The sequence below is a fragment of the Drosophila erecta genome, unplaced genomic scaffold (assembly GCF_003286155.1).
Source record: "Drosophila erecta strain 14021-0224.00,06,07 unplaced genomic scaffold, DereRS2 tig00000000-arrow-pilon, whole genome shotgun sequence".
Lineage (NCBI taxonomy): Eukaryota > Metazoa > Arthropoda > Insecta > Diptera > Drosophilidae > Drosophila > Drosophila erecta.
Window position 1 is genome coordinate 7,572,231 of NW_020825194.1, and position 23,014 is coordinate 7,595,244.

Below are 23,014 nucleotides of genomic sequence, written 5' to 3' on the forward strand. Positions count from 1 at the left end.
TGAGAGTAGCTCATACACAAAATACAGGATTACTTTGTTCATTTCAAAGATAGGCTGAGTATAAAACACATTTAAACGAACCGCCCTTTGGAACGCCTAAATAGTTCATCTCACATATTTTGAACTGCAGAAATTTGAATTGGCCGCGCTACGGAACTACGGACTACCCACAATGCCTGCCTTCACCACAGAGGTGTAATCGAGGCGATTTCCGTTAGGCAACCAAACGCCGCGCAACGGTCACACTGCACCCCGCAGTTGCATCTGGCATCTGGCGGTGTTTTTTTGATTTTTTCTCAGTGCTCTCTATCCCTCCGGCCAAGCGCCATAACTCCACAAAACTCGAGCCGGAATTGAATTGTGAGTTTGTGTGTGACTAGGCTTGATCGAATCGAATCGGCAGTAGCTAACGAATCAAGTTGTAGCCAGCACACCACAGACCACATCCAGCAAGGAATCCGCTAGCGAGGATCGTGCTGAAACCAAGTGGAAGTGGAGGAGACGAGGACTCCAGACGCCGCTCACAATAACAAAAACAACAAACGACGAGTGCGCTCACACGCAAACAGGCATTCAAAATGGCGCCCACAAAAGCAACAACGCGCGCAGCCATCGCAGGCGGGCATCATCAGCTGCAGCAGGCAGGGAATCCCATCCTGGGAGCCCTGGGAGCTGCCACCAGGAAGGGCCTGAGTCGCAGGGCGGCCGCTACGGGGAACATCGATCCGAATGCCGAGAATATGCAGACGCGCGCCAAACGCAAGGCCGACCACAGTCCCATCAAAAATGACAAAATCAAGCGCTCGGCGCTGGGTAACCTAACGAACAATGTTAAGATCATGACACTGCATCCGGGTCAGGATGAGGAGCAGTCGGGCGTGGGTAAAAAGCCAACGGCCCAGCAACTGCAGGCCCTGCTCGATGCTAAGAAACAGGAGAATCTCAGTGTAAATGTCTTTGCCGCCAGCAAGATGACCACGCGCGCCTCCAGCAAAGTGGATGACTCGGTGGAGAACTGTCACAAGGTGCTCGATAAGCTGGAAGAGGCGTTGGCCAGGCCCAAGCCGCGTCCCAAGGCAGTTCCCGCCGCAAAGAAGACAGTTTTGGGGGAGATTCAGTTGCCGGCCATGCCAAATCCTATGCAGATTCCCGTTCTGCTGCCGCCTACGCACAATCTGGCTGCTCCCCAGGTTGCCGCCGTTAAGCCAGTTCGCCGGATCTCTAATGACTTTAACAAGACTGAGGACAGCCTGTATATGTCCGCGCTGGAGGATGTCTCCAGTTGCGATTCCATGCGGCTGTCTGGAAACTTTGAAGCAGCGCGTCGTCGCTCTGCCAAGTTGCAGCAAAAGACTGAGCAGCAGCAACAGTCGCTGTTGCTGACACTCCCAGAGACTGCTCCTAGCCAGGTGGTGCCCATTTTGCCAGTGCCCGAGGATGTGGAGGACTTCGACCGCAAGAACTGGGACGATCCCTTCCAGGTGTCCCACTACGCTATGGATATATTCAACTACCTCAAGGTGCGCGAACCGGAATTCCCCATTTCCGACTACATGCCCAGGCAGATCCATTTGACCCCCTGGATGCGCACCCTTTTGGTCGACTGGATGGTGGAGTTGCAGGAAACGTTCGAGCTGAACCATGAGACTCTGTACCTGGCGGTGAAGATCGTTGATCTGTATCTCTGCCGTGAGGTGATCAACAAAGAGAAGCTGCAACTCCTGGGCGCCGCTGCCTTCTTTATTGCCTGCAAGTACGACGAGCGACAGCCGCCGCTGATCGAGGACTTTTTGTATATCTGCGATGGGGCCTACAATCACGACGAGCTGGTGCAGATGGAGCGGGAGACGCTGCGCGTTATCAAGTACGATCTGGGCATCCCGCTCTCGTACCGTTTCCTGCGCCGCTATGCCCGTTGCGCCAAGGTGCCCATGCCCACGCTTACCCTGGCCCGTTACATCCTGGAGTTGTCGCTCATGGACTACGCCACCATTTCGTTCAGCGACTCGCAGATGGCTTCCGCCGCATTGTTCATGGCTCTCCGCATGCACGGCGGTCCGGGGCAGCTGGACAAGCAGACTTGGGGCTCAACGCTCACCTACTACACCGGCTACCAGCTGGCGGACTTTTGTGACATTGTGCCCGTGCTCAATGCAGGACTGCATCGCAAGCCACGGGCAACCATCAAGACGATACGGAACAAGTACTCGCACAAGATATTCCACGAGGTGGCCAAGGTGCCGCTGCTGACGAACCAGGAGCTCTTCCAGGGCAACCTCGACCTGAACGAAAGCAATCTGTCGTAGGACAGCCTCAAAGTTTAGCCAAATTCAACATGTTACGCTTCACTTAGGCTCTAAGACGCTTCTGTTCCCGTATTAACCCTAACCTGTTCCCGACGAAACAGCGGATCCCCGCCTTAATCGAAAAACCAGACCCTGATTTTACCCTATACCTAGTCCCGAGTTCCCGCCAAGTCCTCACAATTTATTATATTTTAATTATTATTGTGACCTTTGCATTATTGACATGTTTTTGCATAAATATTATGTTAAGAGTGCTTTTGTTTCTTTTGTCATGTATTATTGTTTAGTTTTCCACATGCCGCATACGTAGCCACACACACACACCCCCATCAATCTAAGCTGAAAATTCGACTTTATCTCTAGCACCCACCACAAACCCAAAAACGATTCATGTTTTAATATGTACGTTAGTCTTAAGAGATGCCAGCATTAAATAAACCTAACTCGTAAGCCACCAAAGCAGACACGGATCGCCAGTAACTTATTCAACACAGATACACAAACGCAAGGATACGAAGCGACTAGCAAAGGCACGTGTGTCCTGTACAACCTGGAAATGCGCCGCGATCAACCCTCGTTCATGTACGCCATGTGCATCTGTTCCTGTAGTCGTTATTAATGCTGTTATGTGTTAAGTCGTTCATGGACTCCCCTCCTCGCATCCTCGCTCACATCCCCGCCCCTCAAAGGACGCTCACCATCCAATTCCAATTCCCAGTTCCTGCCCGCCCCGCCCTGCCTGAACTCACCTAGTCCACCCATGGATGTTGATAACGTTGCATTGTTCAAGTAACTAGTTATGTATGAACTCAGTGTTATGTATGTATCGTTTTGCCAGAGAATACCAATAAACATTTTTACGTCCGTTCAAAAATAATTGTGTCCTTTGCATCGGAACAGGTGTTCCAATATCTGCGATGGAGCCTTCAATCACGACGAGCTCGTGCGGATGGAGCGGGAAACCCTGGCCCATTACATCCTGGAATTGTCGCGCATGGATGGTGGTGGCGTACACTTCGAGTTGCTAAGACATCTGCGTACTTAATTTATTTTATATTTACCCAATAAATATTCTTTTTTTGAGCACAATACAAACGAATCGTTAGACGATCATTTTTTATCAATGTATACATATAATATATGCCAACACTCTTCCACTAATTTGAATTAGTGGTGGTTACCTTATACACTATAAGGAACACCTCTATTCGGGTAATTCTTCCCATTCGTTTTCTTCCCATGGCAGATAGTGAAAACTGTTGTCGGTGCCTTCCTCGGGGGCGATATTTAGTTTGCTAGGGTCGAATCCCGATGAGGGCTCCGTGGTTTGGTTAACAATATATCCAAGCAGATGCAGGATAATGATCCCGAAAGTAGCGGCAGAAAAGACGTACATTCTGAGCGACAGTCCAAATGATTCTGAGCAAAATATATTTTTTCGGCAAGTAGTAATATTTTTGGCACAAGTAAGCCAACGAGAGAATATTACTGCACTAAAGTTAATTCTCTGTCAAAGGAATTTGTGACATAATTTAAATTGTACAATTGTTGTTCTATTTGTATTTCTCAATCTGATTCTGATTATATTCTGAATCATCTGCTTCAACTTATTGTTATGAAGCAGTTGAGAATTTCAAATGTAATGAGCAAATGCCCTAAAAATAGAGAATAATTAACCTTTGAAAAAACTTGTTTTTTTTTTACAAGTTGTATGTACATTGATCCAAGTTGTATGTACATATACTTAAATTAGCATTAAACTTATATGGTCGTTAGATATTCTTTATTAAAATGAATATTGAAAATGTAACTTTTAAGAGAGTACTATTTTAAAGCCGAAATTATTAATTATATGGGATTAAGTAATGTGGGCCTTATTTTCAATTTCCTTGAATCTGGAATGTATACTCGTATATTGCACTGCAACCTTTAATTGCTGGAAAACAGAACATAAACTCTGAGATGTCAAAGGTTAAGGGTAAACCTAGTGAGCATACCCATTACCCCACCCATTTCCATTCCTTTGTTTCGAATCCTCTCAGCTGAATCTGTGCTCCTTTCCTCACGCTCATCATGGAACAGCTGATGGCGGATGGCTGATGACCTAAGGACTAAGGACATCAAACCCTGCCTGGAATCGGTTCGATTTGCTACAGGTAAAACACACCGATACCGTCCGCCCAAATCATTCATAATCTATGAGTGTGAGTGTCTGTCTCTATCATCTGTATAGTCTGTATACCCCTGGTATGGGTTTCTCGAGTTTCCTGCGGTTCCTTGCTTTTGGCGCGCTCGTCCGTCATTTTAGCGCCAAAAATTTGTTAAGGATTTGTGCGGCAGGCTGCGCATGCGCCGCAAGACATCAAGACGTCGTCCCTTGGATGGGTTCCCTTCCCTCGGCCCTCTCTTTTCCGCCCAGGCAGCACATCGCTGCACAGCGAAACCCAGCCGATTTGTGTCGCTGCAGTTGGGCCTCCGATAGGTACCAGTACCAGTACCAGTACCAGTACGAGTACCAGTCTCCCTCTGACGCTGATTTCCTACCACCACCTTTGGCTCGCCCAGAGTCCTGCCCTTGTGCGTTCCCTTTTTTTCAGGCAGCGTTTTCGGCTGCCTGCCAGCCAGGTAGCTCCTGTCGCCTTCAATTGTGTTGTCGCCGGATAATAGAATCGGCATCGGAATAAGAATAAGGATGGGATGTGTATGCCTTGGGTTATCTGTCTGTATGGGAGCGGAATGCCGAGTGCATGTGCTTTATTTTTTTCCGGTTCAAGGTGCAACTGGTAACTGGCCAGCATTGCTAATTATCTTGGTTGGGTGTGCAGAAATCAAGTTTATTTCGCAGGGACACACAGGATGGTGGGTAAAGACAGCTGCCTTTGGCCAAGGAGGCAGCAGCCAACTTATGACTACGACTCCGATTACTTCACGCCCAACCAACACCACCACCACCACCATCACCATCACCACCATTACCGCGGTCCACCCATAATCCCGGCCAGCTTCAGAAGGTCGGCGAGTTGTAGGCGCCGTTGTAGCCGCCCCCATATCCACTGCCATAGCCAAAGGCATTGTGGTTGTTCAGCACTCCGAATGATCCCTTGTGAACGCCATCCTCCTTGTACTCGGTATTCATCGCGAAATGATGGTCCCAATGGCTTGGATCAGCGGGATTGTGAGCCGGATAGTGATGTACGTTCTTGCCGCTGGTGGCAGGACCCTGAGCAGCTGCTCCGGGGACTCCTCCAATTCCAGGTGCTCCCGGAACTCCGGCTACACCTTGAACTCCAGGCACGCCAGCTACACCAGGAACTCCGGGCTGGGCCACCGCTCCGGGTACCACTCCATAGGCGGGGAGCTGGGCTGGCTGCGGGTATCCTGGGTACTGTTGCAAGTATACTCCTGGGTAGGGATAGCTGGGATAGGCACCAGTTCCCGGGAAGTAACCAGGTGCTCCTGCACCCGCTGGTTGCTGGAGAGGAACTCCCACAGGATACTGCGCAGGAACTGCTCCCGCAACTGGATAGCCAGGAGGAGAACCAGCAGCTGAAGAGAGAGAGGAAATGTTATTAATATAGGTCACTATAATTTCAAATAGGTATTATAATTTCGATTTGCTATTCACCAATCTTTCCAATTTTGTAGAACTTTTTTGTGAGTTAAGACCTGATTTCACTTAGATAAAGGGACAATACTCGTATAGCATTTACTGCTTTGTAAAAAGTCTCACCTGCACTTTGGTAACCACCGGATGATGCTCCTCCTGCTCCTCCTACTGCAGCTGGGTATGGAACTGGAGCCTGTTGTCCAGGAAAGCCCGGAGGCGGATAAGCGGGAAACTGTTGACCTCCTGCAATGGTGAGCGCCGGATTGGGTGACTGGTTTCCAGGAAAAACTACAGAGTTCGTACTGGCCACTCGTGCGCCAGAGCCACCCTGCTCATGGCCGTGGGCATCATCGATGGATCCAGTGGCGCCCGCGTAGCCCGATCCCGAATAGCCCGCTCCCGCATAGCCCGATCCCGCGTAGCCCGATCCCACTTGAGCAAGACCCGGATACAGTTGCGAGTTGAGATTGGCCCGCTGGCGGTGCCGACTGCTGGTGATGCCTCCCGTCAGAGTGGAGGCCAGGTTGAACTCCGTCTTCTGATCCTCCTGACTCTCGTCCCTGCTGAACTGCGAGGCCTGACCGCTGGCAATCTGGATGAGGGCCAGAGCGGCGAATGCGACGACCCTCCTTCTAAACATGGCGTCTTTCGGTATACTAAGGCCCAGAAGCTCACGGCGCGTGTATTTCATGGTGAGCTCGGATGACACGAGAGCTTAGCTGAGTGTCTATTTTTGGGGTTATCATCAGGGGCTCAATGCCCAGATAGGTAGTTTAAGTCTCATTGAGTGTTCTTTCTAGTAAATTGAATGAGAAGCTCTACACTGAAAACATTAAGTCAAAGATGTAAAACAAAATTAGTGTATGCTGAGATACAATGCATATGGCTTCGCACACATATTAAAACATTAAAGAATTTTCCTTAAATAGCGATAAGAAAACTATGAAATATTATAAATTATATGTATACATTTCTTCCAGTGCTTTGTGGCCCAAAGCCAAGTGAAAGATAAGTAAAGACGCATTTCAAAGTAAGGGTTTTCCCAAGCCGTTGCATTGTTCAAGTAACTAGTTATGTATGAACTCAGTGTTATGTATGTATCGTTTTGCCAGAGAATACCAATAAACATTTTTACGTCCGTTCAAAAATAATTGTGTCCTTTGCATCGGAACAGGTGTTCCAATATCTGCGATGGAGCCTTCAATCACGACGAGCTCGTGCGGATGGAGCGGGAAACCCTGGCCCATTACATCCTGGAATTGTCGCGCATGGATGGTGGTGGCGTACACTTCGAGTTGCTAAGACATCTGCGTACTTAATTTATTTTATATTTACCCAATAAATATACTTTTTTTGAGCACAATACAAACGAATCGTTAGACGATCATTTTTTATCAATGTATACATATAATATATGCCAACACTCTTCCACTAATTTGAATTAGTGGTGGTTACCTTATACACTATAAGGAACACCTCTATTCGGTTAATTCTTCCCATTCGTTTTCTTCCCATGGCAGTTTGTGAAAACTGAGTGGTCCACCTGCTCTCAGAACTCCGGCTTGAACTCCAGGCACGCCAGCTACACCAGGAACTCCGGGCTGGGCCACCGCTCCGGGTACCACTAAATAGGCGGGGAGCTGGGCTGGCTGCGGGTATCCCGGGTACTGTTGCAAGTATACTCCTGGGTAGGGATAGCTGGGATAGGCACCAGTTCCCGGGAAGTAACCAGGTACTCCTGCACACGCGTAGCCCGATCCCACCTGAGCAAGGCCCGGATACAGTTGCGAGTTGAGATTGGCCCGCTGGCGGTGCCGACTGCTGGTGATGCCTCCCGTCAGAGTGGAGGCCAGGTTGAACTGCGAGGCCTGACCGCTGGCAATCTGGATGAGGGCCAGAGCGGCGAATGCGACGACCCTCCTTCTAAACATGGCGTCTTTCGGTATACTAAGGCCCAGAAGCTCACGGCGCGTGTATTTCATGGTGAGCTCGGATGACACGAGAGCTTAGCTGAGTGTCTATTTTTGGGGTTATCATCAGGGGCTCAATGCCCAGATAGGTAGTTTAAGTCTTTAACATTAAGTCAAAGATGTAAAACAAAATTAGTGTATGCTGAGATACAATGCATATGGCTTCGCACACATATTAAAACATTAAAGAATTTTCTTTAAATAGCGATAAGAAAACTATGAAAAGTTATAAATGATATGTATACATTTCTTCCAGTGCTTTGTGGCCCAAAGCTAAGTGAAAGATAAGTAAAGACGCATTTCAAAGTAAGGGTTTTCCCAAGCCATTCAAAATTGCTTAGCACTGTAGCATAGATGATGATTATGAGTTATGATACTCCCTTTATATAGAGAACGAAAGCTCTCACAGACAACCTTGTTTACCAGTTCAATAGATTAGTATTATATACAGTACATATAGCATTTGTTCCATTACCCAAGGTTCTTCCACCCGATTCCATTCATGTTTCTTATCGCCTATGTGCTGCTGGCTATAAAAGCTGCCAAGAAAATGGCAAAAACAGCAAAATTGATTTACTTATCCCAAGATGCAGTTGTTAGCTGCGATTCTAGTGCTAATCCTGGCCAGCTTGGCCCACGGTAGACCCACTTTGGATACGATTGCAGAGCTTCTGTTGGGCTCCAAGTATTATCCATCAGTTGGTCCAGAACCGCATCCTGGTCCCGGTCCACTCATCCACGAGGGCTACGAGCAGGGCTACGACTATCACTATGGAGGCGGCTATGGCTACGGCGGCATCCAGCAGCCGCATCCAGCTGGCTATGGATACTACCCACCACGTCCTGCGCCACCGGCAAATGCCTACTATCCACCACATCAGCCAGTTCCTCCTTCGCCTGGCTACTACTCACAGCCGGCTCATCCTGCCACTGCCTATTATCCGCACAAAAATCGGGATATTTATGGAGGTGGAGGTGGAGGTGGCTACAAGCAGCGGGGTTACTAGTGTTCATCCGTCAGACGCCTCCCCCAGATCCCATCCAATCATCTGCTGTCTCATTTGTTTATGTGTAATTTATTAAAATTTCGTTAATTTCCATCAACGAGCTTTTAGAACCTGTTTTGAACTTTCGATAGAGACGATCTCGAGTGAAGCAATTGAACAATGGTCTACGAATATGTACAACAAGTGTGGATCCGGGAACTCCCTCTTAGAAGATTCGTCTTCATCTCACATCAATGGGTACCGAGGGAGCCTCCTGGTTGGGCACATGGATAAATTTGCTGGAGCTGGGGAATATAATGGCACGATTTTCGGAGGACTCGTCTAGGGGCTTCGGCAATGGCTCAGGCACGATCCAAGTTGGAAAAGTGGGCGTGGGTGGCTCCGGATTGTGGGGCGGCACCAGCGGCGGCCGATTGGTGCCTATAATTAAGGTGTCCTTTGTTGGCTGAGCTGTTGGACGTGGCTGGATCGTGGGAAACGTTGCCGCTGGTGTAGGTGTTGTGGCTGGAAAGGAGGCTCCTGGTACTGGCGGTTGGGGAGTGGGGTTAGGCTCACTGTTTGGATTCAAATTAGTGTTGGCATCATTGGGATTCGGCTGATCGGGCAAGCGTGGATAGTTTTCCCATTCCTGTTCCATCCCTCCATTCCATTCTGGCCTTGGTTGTGGTGGTCCTCCGCCATTCCATCCTGGTCTTGATGGCGGTGGTCCGCCTCCATTCCAGTCTGGTCGCGCTGGTCCTCCTCTATTCCAGCCTGGATTTGGTGGAGGTCCTCTTCCACCTCCTCTGTTCCAGCCCGAACTTGGTGGAGGCCCTCTCCCACCTCCTCCGTTCCAGCCTGGACCTGTGCCACCCCCACCGTTCCACTCATGCCCTTGCCCTCTCCCTCCATTCCAGCCTGGTCCGGGTCCGAATCCCGCTTGATCCCAGCCAAATCCGGGTTGGTTCTGGTTTCCACCGGCTCCCCACTGCCAGCCTGCTGGCCATCCAGGAGGCGTCTGTTGCTGAAGGTTTGGTGGTGCAAATCCTGGTCTGGGCATTCCTCTCCGATTCGGACCCGGACCCGGACCCATGCCCGGCCAGCCCTGCTGCTGTCTTTCGAACTGCTGCTGCTGATTAAAGCGGTTATTGTGCATGGCATTGATCAGTCCATTGATCACTTCAAATCCGGGCAGCTGGGCCACCACGGTGACGCCACCGGCGGAGGCAACAGCTCCTGCGGGGGAGGACGATGACATGGCAAACTGCGCGAGACACGTGCGTATCCAGATGGATGAAAAAATGCAGACGACCCAAGCCTGGCCAGCACACCAAGCTGGCGAAGATCGCGTCATGATCGTGTGGTCGAGCAGTGATCACCGCGAAAGGCGGACTCTAACTGAGTGGGAACTTTTTCGCTCCGCCTGTGCGATAATCGTTGATGCTCGATTAAGCATTGGAAACCTGTCCGGCGATCAGCGATCAGCGAGAGAACGATGAGGATGAGTGGCCACAGATAGACAAAGGGATCTGTACCGCTCTCTAAAATAGGTCTCAGAGAGATCATCATAATGACATTCATACGCAAAGTAAACAAACACCTGGGGCTTAAGCGTTCGAAACAAAAGTTGAGATACGTGTTATACAGATTGCAGTACAAAAGAATAAGAGATACTGGCGATGAAAGCTCCTTAAGTGATGAATAGAGGGGAAATGAGCTTATCTTTGAGTTGGCTGATATGTTAGTAGCTACAAGTACATACAAGTATACAACACGTTTAGTCTAGCCCTTACAGATCTATGCAAGAAAAATATTTTAGGTTGAGATTAAATAGAATACTAATTTGAAGTACACTTATACGATCTCAGTAGTGTGGAAGTATGTGAATATGTATAATGGATGGGGATGGGATGGCCGTAGTATACTGACCATCTACCATCTGCGATAGCTCAGTCTTCCAGTGGATGACGCGTGCTCCGCATGCTGATCGTGCCAATCCGAGTGCTATAATAAATCCAGCATAATGCATTGAGTCGTCGCCGCTTGCCGTTGGCCAAGCTAATCTTCCAGAGATCCCGACTGTGTTTATGGGAATAAGAAGTCGTAAAAAAGGCATTGAAATGAGCTAGACCACAATGTGTCACCATCACAAGGGTATAAATAGAGGGAACTGCGTAGATGGACTGTCCAGTTCTGACAGTGATTCGAGATCGAAGCAAGATGAGTGCCCGCTGTACCCTGTTGTCCATCCTAGCTTTGGTGAGTGCCTGCTGCCTGGATTCGAGTGGCGCTCTCTTCTTCAAGTCCTGGAGGTCGGGAAAAGGATATAGTGGTCATAGTGGAGTACAAAACTATGGCAGCGCAGGCTATGGAAACTACGGCAATGGCAACTATGCTGGAGGATATGGCTATAACTACCCCTCCTATCCTGCATACAATTCGTACACTTACCCAACCTACTCAGGCCACTCCTCTTACTCTCACCCCAAGGGAGGACGCAAGCCTTCCGGACACCGCCAAGGACGCACTTACTCGCAAATAGCGAGAGTTATAAACCCCGCTCCATACGTCGGTCCTGGAGGCAGTCGGTTCCTGCCCCGTACGCCCTTTTCGCCCCTTTGGGGCTGACGACTTGCCCATCTGAACTCACATGGTTGCCAGCAGTATTAACCATTAAAATAAAATCAGCGAAAGTTACATCTAAACACAAGTTGTTAATTATCTGAAGCACTTTAAGCCCGCTACTGGTGCGTACGTGTATATTAGGCTACGATGAACTGATTTATGATCACTGGCCCGCATTTGCGGAGCAGTCGCGTCCAGTGGATCGCCGGTACGTGATGGTAATGGAAATGACATGGAGGCACGACATCTTTTCAGGGGAGACGCATGTGGGGATTGGGACAGTGGGGTAGTGGGGTAAGGTCCCCGACTGGGATCTCACAGCTAGGGATTTCTTCGGGGAATTCCTTACAATAGCTATTATGCACGGCAGAATATTCTGTGCGGTTATGGATTGCAAATATTTTAATAAGTGACTCTCGCTATGACTATGCTATTAAAAAATCCGCTTTCAGTAATTGTTGGCTTTTATTTTGTTACAAACGGGTAAAGTACTGAGTAAATTACCAAACATAAATGTAAGTTTATTAACATATGGTCTTGCATTGAATGTATAATAGTTTCCGTTGATTGCAGTTATTTGTCAACGCAACGAACGAATCATCGACTAAATTTCCCCAGATACATGTGTTTCCCAAACTGTAAAATCGGCCAGTGATTCACTCAATTGTTTTAATAGTTTTCTTATATATAAATTCGTGAGCATGCCGGAAGAAACTTAATGCCAAATCATTAAACTCTTCGATCCGATAATGACCCAAGTCATCTTGGACGTAACTGGACTTATCACGGCTCACTAGGTGGCCTACTCGTATATATTATATAGTTTTTACGATCCCAGCGAGGTACTTGCGCACGAGTAAACAAGTGAATCACGCCGAGATGCAGCTGGTCAGCTAGGACTTCCGCCCGGAGCACCGTTGAGCGTCATTGAGGAAGTGATACCAGGCACCAGATACCAGAAACCAGATCGCTGCCACCGTACAGGAAGGAAGACTTCGGTGCCCAAGTCAGTGGCAACTAATGCCGCCGAACATGGCAATTGTTTATGCAAGAATGTGCCAATACGTACATGGCGCACCTACGTCATTACTTCAATCCGCCAGAGTCGCTAATTACAACTTAAATACGTACGAGCACTTATGCTGAGACTGAGAGGCTGGGTCGGGTGGCATGGATACAGCCAAATCATTCACCGCGCAATTAGAGTCAAGATCAGGTGTGGGTTACTAGGAGACGGGTATGTGCCAACTCACTGCCATCGCTGATCGGATGGAGTAACGGGCTGCGGTGTGAATGACTTGGCGCGGAGCAGCGTGTCAGTAAATATTGAGAAAACAAAGTGATCACAAAATGCCAATTCGCACAAAGAGACGAGATCTACGTGAGCGGCAGCGCAATTCTCCAGGGGCTTCAGTCGGTTCCGAAAACCTGATTGATAAGCCAAGCGTCTGAGAACGGCAAGAACCGATCAGCCGGCGATATGCATATAAATAGACTGGTCACTGGCAGCACTTGCAGTTCAGTACTGGAAGCGGAGCACTCACACTCCTCACACACTAATCCTTGCAAGCCATGTCCGTCCGAGGAGTCATCCATTGCCTTATGGTCGCCCTGCTCCTCCTCCTGGTCGTCGTGTCCGGATCCCCGGCCCGTGGATACTATCAATCGCCGACGCGTGGCGGTCGCAGCTACAAGGACATCGCCAAAGTCGTCAATCCCAATCAGTACGCCTTTCCCGGATCCCGCATTTATCCTGCTCAACCCTTCTGGCCATCGGGATAGGGCTGGCATGGTTAACTTTATATTAAGAGACTGAAAAGACTTGATTAACTGCTGCTAAAGCAATTAGCTACACAATGAACTGTCACATCTTGTACCGGAAAATATTTAATAGGATTAAGCTGAAGCTTAGTAACATGAACAGTGTGGCAAAGACCATTCCAATGGAATGTTATGTTAATTAAAAATGTCATAAAACTCGAACTTTCTGTTTTCCTAAGGTGTTGAGCCTTTGCCCTTTAGTTATTAAGTTCCCCATAAACTAACCAGAATTACAACTGAGTTAATGAATGAAATGCATTAGCTGGTCACGCCCATTTCGTGCTACGTTGTTCATCAAAGGACACTTGTAAGCCTGACAAATGCACAATTACCGGTCAGAGTTCAACAAACAGCAGCTCGGAGAGGATTAGAGTAAAGGAAATACCTCAGGAATATGGTCAAGCTGGCAGCAACATCCAATGCCATTTGGTGGATCAAAAACCCCAAGGCAGCTGCGGAAAAGAAGGCCAAGGGTCAGCGTAGGGCGTCATTGGGCTCAGCCTTCTGCTTGGATATGGCTGATCTGGTTAGGAACATATCCCTCCAGGGCTACAATAAGCTATTGTCGCCAGACTTGACCTTGGGACAGAGGTGCGAAAGTTGTTCAACAATATTACTCATACGCAACGTGGCTTCATGGTCTTACGTGTATTTTAATAGATTGATTTGGTTGCTGGTACACATGGCCACCACCGTGTCCCTGATAGTGGTGCTCTCGCTAACCTGGGAGCAGTTTGTGGCCCAATCCTTTGTGACCAATCTGAAGGATCCTCTCTATCCAGTGGAGAGTGTCCCCTTCCCGGCTGTTTCCATTTGCCCCAACAATCGCATCTCTCGCCAGGCGGTCATCAGATACGCCGAAGAACTGTGAGGCACAAATATGTAAATTAATTATTAATGTACTTAAATTAAATGTAATACCTATTGTTAGGAGACTTAACAGTCCTGTTATTCGCCCTGTGGAATACTTTCTAGAGCGCTTAAGTTTCTTTCGCGAGTTCTACATCCACGTAGGCGTCGTCGTGGACACCGATGACTTCATTACCTTTCAGACCTTCCTCGACGTCTTCGGCACCTGGGACAATGAGACCTTCTTCGACACTCGTCGCATAATGAAGAAGGTAAGAGAACCATGGACCGAGAAGACATAAACCAAGCACTATTTTCCACAGTTGACCCCGCGTTGTCAAGAATTCGTGCTGAAGTGCACCGTAGCCAATGTGGAAGTCCCCTGCTTCAGCAAGGATGCCTTTCAGGATAGCCTCACTATGTACGGACCCTGCTGCACCTTCAACATGGAGAACAAGTAAGTGACAGCTGCCTGAAATAACAGTATTTAGCCAATCTTCACCAGACTGAAGAAGCGCCACTTCAAGAATCGCCTGGCCAGCCCGGAACTGGGTCTCAAGGTAGTCCTGAATGACAGCCACGCGGACTACTTTGCCCCCATCCTGAACACCAATGGATACATTGTCCTGATACACAATGCTGAGAACTATGCCTCGGTTTCCTCCTCAAATGTGCTGGAGATGTTTCCTGGCCAAGGCGAGGATAGCTACCTTTCGGTCTACGCTCGAGTGGTGGACACGGATGACAGCTTAAAATCTTTTTCGCCCTTCAATGTATGTTGCTCTACACATCTTTAGTTTCAAATTCTAGAACACCCTAACTATGAATTCTAAAGCGCCGCTGCTATTTCGAGTACGAGGCTCAGAATCCCGTCCATGAGCAGCTGATGAAGGCGTTCAGCTACAGCTACACCTTCCCGAATTGCATAACTAGGTGCCGGATCCGGAGTATCGTAGCTCTGTGCCGGTGCCTACCCTTCCAAATGCCGCTTCATCTGCTGGAGAACCTCGATGGCATCGTATACTGCACCTTGGGACACGTTGCCTGTCTCAATCAGTACATGTGTAAGCAAATCAGCGTCGGAGAAGGTTTCGTCCAAGACCTTCCATTTCAATCGTATTCTTTGCAGCTAAGTGGCAAAATGTCCTGACGGAAAGGCACATTATTGCTGGCTTGGAACGGGAAATCGAGGAGGCTCTCTACTGCCCACAATGTCTGCCCTCCTGCCGGGACGTCCAGTACGGCGTTTCAATGAGCGCCCTGCCCATCGATAACTACCTGGCCACCCTTAAGCTGGATGAGAACAACCAGACGGAGTTCAGCACAGACATCTCCGTTCTCAGGGTTTACTTCGGAGAGCCCCATGCCCAATACTACATCCGACTGCTGAATAACACGTGGTTCGAAGTGTTCAGTGGGTTGGCTCTATATTCGTTCCTCGGCATGTTGTATCGAATCGTTCCCATTCACAGGTACCATAGGCAACATCATGTCCATTTTCGTCGGTTTCTCCATGGTGGCCATATTCGAGGTACTCTTTTTTCTGACGAAGTACATCTATGAGGGCTGCAATCGCATGGTGGAGCAGAATATAATGGATCGGAAGGCCCAGGAGCTGGAGACAAAGAAATTGTACATATGTCCTTGAAGAATTTTTGGCATCCTAACCCGGCATCTCAGCACCTGAAATATACATGTCAAGACATTTTGTTTTATTTAGCGCGTCGTGTAGTATTGTAAATCTGTAAGTCTTATACATGTTCCTTGTGGCAAGAAGTGTTGCCCCAATTAACTCGGGGACAAGAAGTCATTTTGGATTCAATTACGATAAACAGGGGAGGGATTGGAAAGTAAAAAGCTGTCAAAGACAATCGCCTATTGCGCTGTGGTCATGTAATGTAAGCGATTCTATCTGATCCTGCTATTCCGATGCCATTATAAACTTCTCTTGTCCAAAGACCATTACATGTGATGTGCCCAAACTGAAGTTTGTGGATTACAATAAAAGCCTGTGTGATCCTTTGTCCGTGATCAACAATGGGCTAACCGTCCTCATGCGCATCCCCAGGACCGTCGACGGGAACCAGCCATCCCTGTGTATCAGTTCCGAAGGTCAACAGGTCTTCGAAGCCGCCCAGTTGCACTTCCATTGGGGCTCCGCACTGAGCATGGGATCGGAGCACAGCTTGGATGGGAACTATTACGATGGGGAGGTGCACATCGTGCACAAGAATGCCAGTTACCAAACCAACCAGGAGGCTGGTCTGCATTCCAATGGATTTGCGGTTTTGGCCTTGCTCATAAGGAACCTTGAGGTAGGAGGTGTAATCGCTTTACCTACACCATCGCCACTTATGTCCATTGAAGTATCCGAGTATCGAGACGCCAGCTATGAACATGATCTGCAAACAGGTCTCCAGCATTACTAAGTTGGATGATTCGTGTCCTCTGGAGGACAGTATGGCTATGCAAGATCTGTTTGTTAGCATAGACAGCCAAAAATATTTTACCTACCAAGGTGGGATGTCTCTGGCCTTTGGATATCCATATTTGTATATATGTTTTTAGGTTCGCTCACCACTCCTCCCTGTGCCGAGGCAGTCATCTGGTTTGTTTTCCAGACTCCTCTGGATGTACCCAAGGAGCTGGTGAGTGGCCCAAAAGAAAGAGGTTCTTTTTATCTTTCTAAAGATAAACACTAACAGTGGCAGAACTTTTGGCAACTGAGGGACTCCCGTGACCAGCGGGTTCTCAACACCTATCGGGAACTACAAGATGACCATGACCGACCAATTTATAGAAGTGCGGGAAAATGAGTGTTTAAGTTGAGTGCAAATGTAGTCATTTCCTATGTACGAGTATAGTATAGTCCACGTCATAGTGTGTTACAATTATTTTGAGTGTATTTGTTGTTTTATGCGAAAGCTTAACACAAGTGCTTGGATGGAAGCTTTTAGCCGGCCGCCAGCTGATGGCGCATCCACCCATTCCCAGCCCCAAGATCCGGAATTGCATTTTCTATCTGCGTAGCCAATTCAACTGGTGTCGTACAGATGTAATCCACGCCTAAATTGCTGCATAAAATCACAAAATGAAGCGCCTGACTGAGCGAGTGCATCACGAGGAGCAGGAGTCCGAGGAGGTGGTCTGGGTCAAGAGGGAGGACACACGCTGCGCCGGCAAGCTTCCCATCGTATTCTCCAGGAACTATGCGGTTCGCTTTGGTGGCCTTGAGCGCCTACATCCCTTCGATGCGGCCAAGGGCAAGCACATTCACAAGGTCCGTATGCATTCCCTGCTCTCCCGAACTGCAATATACCATTGAATGGACCACAGCTCCTCTGCTCCGAGCTGCAGCTCGACGACGGCAGCTTCTACGAGCCCACGGAACTGACCAAAGACCAGCTGCGTCGGATTCACACAAGGGATTACCTTAAGTCCCTGCGCTGGAGCATGAATGTGGCCTGCATCGCGGAAGTGCCGGTGATGGCCTTGTCCCGAATCGATACATTCAGCGGTCCTATTTGCGTCCCATGCGCTTCCAAGCAGCCGGTTCCATTTTGGCCGGTAGGCTGGCGTTGGATTATGGTTGGGCCATCAACCTGGGCGGTGGGTTCCATCACTGCTGCTCGTACAGAGGCGGTGGTTTCTGTCCGTATGCCGACATCTCGCTGCTCATCGTCAGGCTGTTCGAGCAGGAACCTTTCCGGGTGCGCCGCATCATGATTGTGGACCTGGATGCCCATCAGGGCAACGGGCACGAGCGGGACTTCAACAACGTGGCAGCCGTCTACATTCTGGATATGTACAATGCCTTTGTGTATCCGCGGGATCATGTGGCCAAGGAGAGTATCCGGTGTGCGGTGGAGCTGCGCAACCACACTGAGGATGCCTTCTACCTGCGACAACTCAAACGCTGCCTGATGCAGTCCCTGGCCGAGTTCCGTCCAGATGTGGTCATCTACAATGCGGGAACCGATGTCCTCGAGGGGGATCCATTGGGCAATCTGTCTATTTCCGCGGAGGGCGTCATGGAGCGGGATCGCTTGGTGTTCAGCACATTCCGCACTCTGGGAATTCCGGTGGTAATGCTGCTGAGTGGTGGCTACTTAAAGGCATCCGCAGGGGTAATTGCGGATTCCATTGTTAATCTTCGGCTTCAGGGATTGCTAAACTAGGAAATGCAAATTATTTAAGACGATAATACCAAGGTAGTGCCACACAAGCTAGTAAGAACTTCGTATACAAATGACTGTCTATTCTTACCATTCTGAACGTATTTCCACGATTTTTAGAGTATTGAAAATATCTTTACACTAGTACAAATAGACTACTTTGGCAGAGTGTATCCTACATCTGAGCCGGAGGACTTGCGAAAACGAGAGCTGTGAATGAAAGTGCATAATCTGATTGCTTCAAAATTACCTGGCTAGATAACAAGACGTCTCTTTACACCTTATCAAAATTTATTAAACATATATAATTTAAAGTCGTTATAATAGTTATTTGTCTTCTATGAAGTAATGATTTCAGATCATTAAGTTCAGTATCGCAATAGATGCAGAAGGTATAAATATCTCCAGGGAGTTATGAGTTATAGCAGTTTCTTGTCAATATTTGTACAGACATCTCTTCCTTGGCATTTTCAGAGGTTCAATTGGGTTTGTTAATCCTATGTACAATGCAAAAAGGGCCGGACAAGTGGAAAGAATTTTGTCGCAATTGGTTAAATGTCTATATATGATACAACGTAGTCGCTAGAAGCTAATTTACTTGTTTAAAATACAAAAATACATATAAATAAACGTTTGCTTAATGTTTTAAATAAGACGGGTTTGAATATCATTTTAGTGTCTTTGTTAAGTCTGTTTTTCGGTTTAGATTATATTCAGCAACCAATCATCTTCGGCACGTGCTCAGATATTATTGAAGATCTAACAGGCTGTCGGTCGCGGCGATCTAAAAGGGCACGCATAAATTAGAGAATTTAATCGATCGGTTTACAACTAACGTTTATGCATGCAGAAATCTATGGAATGAGCTGCTGAACGCGATGATTTCGTCGCTGTGGCAGTTGTGACATCAACCAAATAATCTAGAAACAATAAATTTCAAATAAATATTACATAGAAACAAAAAAATCTAATCTAGAGATGACATGGGTTTCCCAGTAATTGATGAGCAAATTGGCGATGTTAAAGTGGATGCATCTGAAGGGACTTACGCGGCATTGCTTGCCGGCAAATCCTCAAAGAGGACTTCCGATCGTGAGCTGATTATATACACCAAGCAGAAGGATATGATCAGCACCACTATGCCAACGCTAAGAGTTGTGACCTGGTGCACATTGGACGGGCGCAGGAAGATCCGTGCACTGAACTGTGACCAGGTGGATTCAGTCCATGTGGAATACATGCCCGAACTCCAATCGTAGCCTAATAAAAGTTTAAATGAAATCATTTTTACACAAGATAATGAAGGCATTCCTAGGCTTACCATCAATAAGAAAAGCTGGACTCAGGGCGTGGCTGTAGTTCTGCGTGGTGAGACGGCACTCTCCGATATTGTTGAAGCCGGCGAAATAGTGCAGCGGCAAGTCGGTGCAATTATCTCTAGGAATGTCTGGCTGCAGCTGAGACAGGAGATATCCCAGCATTCTATACGTATAGCCCGATGACTCTTGAGAGCCGCCCAAGACGCTAATATAGCTAGTGAAAAGAAGAGGGGGTAATACATAAATCCAAGCCAAGGCCTATTTACAGTGCACTTACCGCATCGGAGGTAAATTGGTTAGCTGACTGCCCGGATAAGATGCGGCCTTGAAAAGTGGGCAGTCCGCCGATTGCAGGAAACAGTAAAGGAACTCATCTGCCATCAGGGGGTTGGCCACCTTGGTGCCAGTATACTCCTTTCCAGTTAGTGTCTGATATAGTGCCATGGCCACAATAGAAGACACGTTGCGCACTTTCATTTGCAGTGAATCTGCCTTCAAGCTCTTAAAGTCATTAACTTCGGCCAGCTGGGTGAAGTCCTTGCTTGTGTTCGCATAGGTGAAGTCCACGTTGTCCGCATCATCGTAGATGGAATGATAATACTTGTTGGTTGGCCGAGCGTTTAGAATCAGAGCACGGAAGTTTGGATCACGTCGCAGAAACGATTGCGCCGACGTTGGTGGTAAGTGGGCGCTCATCTCAGACTGAATGTTCAGGTTAAAGCCATAGCGTGGTGACTTCGCATAGTTGTTCAGCTGCTCTAGCATATTCTGAGCCAGAGGTGTTCCATTCAATGCATGCAGCTTAATATTCGATATGTCATCCAGTGTCCCGATGTCCAGCATGAAATCAATATTGTCAAAGGCAATTGGAGGCGTGCTTGTGGACTCAGTAGGGAATTGGAGTTTCTCCATGTCGTACACAAATCTCTGAGATCCAATGTAGTCATAGGATTCACCGTTAAAAGTCACAAAGAGCACATTACTAAGAGAATCGCGCAACAAACGTTGCGACGGAAGCAGTTGTTTTAAAAGATACGCCACCTGGGTAAAAACAGCGAATCCCATGAGGGAGTCCATGGCTCCAAGACCTGTTAATTGCAGACGTAAACAATAATGAAACAAGAAAGTTGTACAAATTCAAGTGCTTAAACTCACCCACTCCATCGAACATGGTGGTGGTGTCCAGGCGGCAAGATACTAGTATAAACTTTTCATTCGTATGGACTGTCTCCAAGTTGTTTTCCACTGCTGGTTTTCGGGGGTACAAGGTGGCGTACACATTCCGTCCCTCGAGCGGATCACAGTACTTGCTTCCCCCAAGATTATTGATGAAGTTGGTGCGGCGCATACAGACCTCGGTGTTGACAGCGGCTGACATAAAGGACTTGACCTCGACGGCGCACAAACTACGCAGAGCGTGCGTCTCGTAGTTATGGTTGTTGAAGTCTTGGAAACACTTCTCCAGCTTGTTAACCTGGTCCATATCGGCTATGTAGTAGATGGGAAAGGGAAAATCCTCGTGCAGCAGTCCAGTGCCCCAGGGATTCCAGTTTTTGGCTGGATTGCTGGCGTCGCAGGTTTCGCTGCTGCTGTTCAGGCCACTGTACTGATTGGGACAGTTGAGTTCATGCGAGAACTGCTTCATCTGGTTCGTGCGGTTGATCAGCAGCACCACGGAAATGTTCTTCGGTCCGGCTTCCTTCAGACGCATCAGGTTGCTGCGTGTGAACAGGTGAGGTGGTATCATGGGGGCGTATGGGGGCGATGGTGGACTGGTCAGTAGAAATTCCAGATCGGCCTCGACGTTTATCAGATGGAGTACGCCCACGGAACCGGAGTACGTTGCTGTTGATAACAAATTAGAGAGGATTTCTAGGGATATTCTTAATGGACTCACAGGAACAGCCTGTCTGATGGGTGCCATTAAGCCGCCGGAAGCAGCTAGCGCCTCCAATGGGCTCGTACATCTTATCGCGGGTTCTTTCTCCTTGAGCTGTGGACAAAGAAAGTTCGGGTTAGATGACTCAGGTTGTTGGCCCATATTGAAAAGTGGGCCTGTGAGTTTAGGACAAACTAGTCGCCGCTGAAAGCCCCACTACGTTGTCGTCCTGATCCTTACCAATAGTAGCTCCATACGACAGTATTAGCAGCCATATGGAAGCCGCATTCAGACGCATCTCCATCGAAGAATCCCACGAAATCGCGTCCAGAAATTGTAGTGATGCGTGTGACCGTTCCGGTTCGAAATACCATTAGGCCTGCAAGTACCGGTATATACTAGTTCAGTTTCATGAAATACCATGCATATAATATACCAAAAACCACTATTTTTAAATCGTCTATTAATTTAGATACTGTAAGAACTGGAAAATGTAAAAATATAAAATTGTTATATATCCATATCCATTACCAACATCCGAAATATATAATCAAAACCATTAGGCACTAATCCGTTTTTCAGCATACTTATTATTTACCTAAACATGGTTATTGCTACAAAACATGTAAAAACTAAGCATCTAGGGATCTAAAAGAGCGTGTCCTCGGCGCGAATGTACTCGCCGATGTCCGACTGATGGAAGCACACAGTGGTCATGGGATCGGCGGTCTTGCAGTCCGTAGTGGAACGCGCGAGGACGCCGAAGCCCAGTGGCAGATCGTTCATGGAGTAGACCACCACACCCTGGTACTGGCCGGCGTTCTCCGTGATGCGACCCAGTCCGGTTTTGGGGATGTGGTTGCCGTAGAGGAACTGCTGCTCGAAGGAGGGCTTCACCCACACCTTGTACTGGGCGTAGGGCGCCAAATAGTAGAGCGCCGTGATGTGGAACTTCAGCTTGTTGGTCTTGGAGAACTTGCCGAAGCACGTGCCCACGCACACCAGCTGCTTGTAGCCAAAGCACTCGCTCAGCTTCAGAATCCGCTCGGAGACGTAGTAGACCCGATCCTTGTGCTCCCGAAAGCAATATGTTCCATCTGGCCGGTCGATCAACTGCTTCACATTTGTGCCAATGCTGTAAATGCACTTGTTAGCTGCATTCCGCTGCGTACTTCTGGTTACTTACTATTTGGACAGGTGCTCGAACAGGATCTTGGCACGTTCGTCACTCAGGCGTTTCATTTTAACTTAAATTGTGCCGAAAAACGAGGAAAACAAACTGCTAAATCTTACACGTGAGAATGGTTTCAGTGTTGAGTAGGGGCCTCTTGCAGCACCAATATATCGCATCAGCAATGATCATTTTTATCGATAGTTAAAGAGTGCTGTGAAGCACCGATATCAAGGTTGTAAAGTGTGCAACTATTTAAAATATAACCGGTTATGTCCATGATATAAAACAAAATAAAACTTTTCA

At 48.0% G+C, this 23,014-nt stretch overlaps 13 protein-coding genes across 17 annotated transcripts; 8 read left to right on the forward strand and 5 right to left on the reverse strand.

Annotated features, from left to right (window-relative positions):
- Positions 1 to 202: 202 nt before the first annotated feature.
- LOC6554157 (G2/mitotic-specific cyclin-B3) lies at positions 203 to 2,765 on the forward strand. Its single transcript, XM_026983760.1, has 2 exons — positions 203 to 360; positions 426 to 2,765. The coding sequence occupies exon 2, from the start codon at positions 579 to 581 to the stop codon at positions 2,304 to 2,306; it is 1,728 nt and encodes a 575-aa protein (XP_026839561.1). The 5' UTR covers positions 203 to 360; positions 426 to 578; the 3' UTR covers positions 2,307 to 2,765.
- A 2,354-nt stretch (positions 2,766 to 5,119) lies between these two features.
- LOC6554158 (elastin) lies at positions 5,120 to 6,628 on the reverse strand. 3 transcript variants are annotated; one of them, XM_001981879.3, is made up of 3 exons: positions 6,217 to 6,628; positions 6,037 to 6,156; positions 5,120 to 5,852 (listed from the first exon to the last, which is right to left on the reverse strand). In XM_001981879.3, the coding sequence occupies exons 1-3, from the start codon at positions 6,602 to 6,604 to the stop codon at positions 5,311 to 5,313; spliced, it is 1,050 nt and encodes a 349-aa protein (XP_001981915.1). In that variant the 5' UTR covers positions 6,605 to 6,628; the 3' UTR covers positions 5,120 to 5,310. The 3 variants fall into 3 exon arrangements, with proteins under 3 accessions (XP_001981915.1, XP_026831609.1, XP_015008958.1); XM_026975808.1 differs by having other exon boundaries at positions 6,037 to 6,442; positions 6,482 to 6,627; XM_015153472.2 differs by having other exon boundaries at positions 6,037 to 6,628.
- A 339-nt stretch (positions 6,629 to 6,967) lies between these two features.
- LOC113563722 (G2/mitotic-specific cyclin-B3-like) lies at positions 6,968 to 7,262 on the forward strand. Its single transcript, XM_026975810.1, has 2 exons — positions 6,968 to 7,006; positions 7,088 to 7,262. Exons 1-2 carry the CDS (start codon positions 6,987 to 6,989, stop codon positions 7,230 to 7,232), a joined length of 165 nt encoding a protein of 54 aa, XP_026831611.1. The 5' UTR covers positions 6,968 to 6,986; the 3' UTR covers positions 7,233 to 7,262.
- Positions 7,263 to 7,289: 27 nt separating this feature from the next.
- LOC113563721 (galectin-3-like) lies at positions 7,290 to 7,916 on the reverse strand. Its single transcript, XM_026975809.1, has one exon. It carries the CDS (start codon positions 7,893 to 7,895, stop codon positions 7,392 to 7,394), a length of 504 nt encoding a protein of 167 aa, XP_026831610.1. The 5' UTR covers positions 7,896 to 7,916; the 3' UTR covers positions 7,290 to 7,391.
- Positions 7,917 to 8,448: 532 nt separating this feature from the next.
- Positions 8,449 to 8,987, forward strand: LOC6554416 (leucine-rich repeat extensin-like protein 1). Its single transcript, XM_001981881.3, has one exon. It carries the CDS (start codon positions 8,471 to 8,473, stop codon positions 8,888 to 8,890), a length of 420 nt encoding a protein of 139 aa, XP_001981917.1. The 5' UTR covers positions 8,449 to 8,470; the 3' UTR covers positions 8,891 to 8,987.
- On the reverse strand, positions 8,934 to 10,342 carry LOC6554417 (basic proline-rich protein). The gene has a single exon (XM_001981882.3). It carries the CDS (start codon positions 10,221 to 10,223, stop codon positions 9,111 to 9,113), a length of 1,113 nt encoding a protein of 370 aa, XP_001981918.1. The 5' UTR covers positions 10,224 to 10,342; the 3' UTR covers positions 8,934 to 9,110.
- A 449-nt stretch (positions 10,343 to 10,791) lies between these two features.
- LOC6554418 (prisilkin-39) lies at positions 10,792 to 11,574 on the forward strand. The gene has a single exon (XM_001981883.2). The coding sequence runs from the start codon at positions 11,048 to 11,050 to the stop codon at positions 11,495 to 11,497; it is 450 nt and encodes a 149-aa protein (XP_001981919.2). The 5' UTR covers positions 10,792 to 11,047; the 3' UTR covers positions 11,498 to 11,574.
- Positions 11,575 to 12,907: 1,333 nt separating this feature from the next.
- Positions 12,908 to 13,477, forward strand: LOC6554419. The gene has a single exon (XM_001981884.3). It carries the CDS (start codon positions 13,067 to 13,069, stop codon positions 13,274 to 13,276), a length of 210 nt encoding a protein of 69 aa, XP_001981920.1. The 5' UTR covers positions 12,908 to 13,066; the 3' UTR covers positions 13,277 to 13,477.
- Positions 13,478 to 13,618: 141 nt separating this feature from the next.
- Positions 13,619 to 15,849, forward strand: LOC6554420 (sodium channel protein Nach). The gene is made up of 8 exons (XM_001981885.3): positions 13,619 to 13,906; positions 13,976 to 14,182; positions 14,247 to 14,436; positions 14,488 to 14,621; positions 14,670 to 14,937; positions 15,000 to 15,228; positions 15,294 to 15,578; positions 15,637 to 15,849. The coding sequence occupies exons 1-8, from the start codon at positions 13,710 to 13,712 to the stop codon at positions 15,810 to 15,812; spliced, it is 1,686 nt and encodes a 561-aa protein (XP_001981921.1). The 5' UTR covers positions 13,619 to 13,709; the 3' UTR covers positions 15,813 to 15,849.
- LOC6554421 (carbonic anhydrase 2) lies at positions 15,811 to 17,043 on the forward strand. Its single transcript, XM_001981886.3, has 5 exons — positions 15,811 to 16,062; positions 16,123 to 16,479; positions 16,532 to 16,682; positions 16,733 to 16,812; positions 16,870 to 17,043. The coding sequence occupies exons 1-5, from the start codon at positions 15,922 to 15,924 to the stop codon at positions 16,978 to 16,980; spliced, it is 840 nt and encodes a 279-aa protein (XP_001981922.1). The 5' UTR covers positions 15,811 to 15,921; the 3' UTR covers positions 16,981 to 17,043.
- Positions 17,044 to 17,115: 72 nt separating this feature from the next.
- Positions 17,116 to 18,599, forward strand: LOC6554422 (histone deacetylase 11). The gene is given in 3 exon segments (XM_026983715.1): positions 17,116 to 17,444; positions 17,501 to 17,654; positions 17,657 to 18,599. Coding segments are annotated over 3 exon segments (1,029 nt in total). The 5' UTR covers positions 17,116 to 17,255; the 3' UTR covers positions 18,343 to 18,599.
- A 255-nt stretch (positions 18,600 to 18,854) lies between these two features.
- On the reverse strand, positions 18,855 to 21,932 carry LOC6554423 (nicastrin). Of its 3 annotated transcripts, XR_003408338.1 has the most exons (8): positions 21,778 to 21,932; positions 21,556 to 21,651; positions 20,814 to 21,503; positions 19,936 to 20,746; positions 19,661 to 19,872; positions 19,389 to 19,599; positions 19,176 to 19,259; positions 18,855 to 19,123 (listed from the first exon to the last, which is right to left on the reverse strand). XR_003408338.1 is itself a non-coding variant. In XM_015153471.2 (7 exons), exons 1-7 carry the CDS (start codon positions 21,839 to 21,841, stop codon positions 19,099 to 19,101), a joined length of 2,109 nt encoding a protein of 702 aa, XP_015008957.2. In that variant the 5' UTR covers positions 21,842 to 21,932; the 3' UTR covers positions 18,855 to 19,098. The 3 variants fall into 3 exon arrangements, 2 of the variants coding, with proteins under 2 accessions (XP_015008957.2, XP_001981924.1); XM_015153471.2 differs by lacking the exon at positions 19,176 to 19,259; XM_001981888.3 differs by having other exon boundaries at positions 18,855 to 19,259.
- Positions 21,933 to 22,107: 175 nt separating this feature from the next.
- On the reverse strand, positions 22,108 to 22,881 carry LOC6554424 (60S ribosome subunit biogenesis protein NIP7 homolog). Its single transcript, XM_001981889.3, has 2 exons — positions 22,724 to 22,881; positions 22,108 to 22,672 (listed from the first exon to the last, which is right to left on the reverse strand). The coding sequence occupies exons 1-2, from the start codon at positions 22,777 to 22,779 to the stop codon at positions 22,186 to 22,188; spliced, it is 543 nt and encodes a 180-aa protein (XP_001981925.1). The 5' UTR covers positions 22,780 to 22,881; the 3' UTR covers positions 22,108 to 22,185.
- Positions 22,882 to 23,014: the final 133 nt, after the last annotated feature.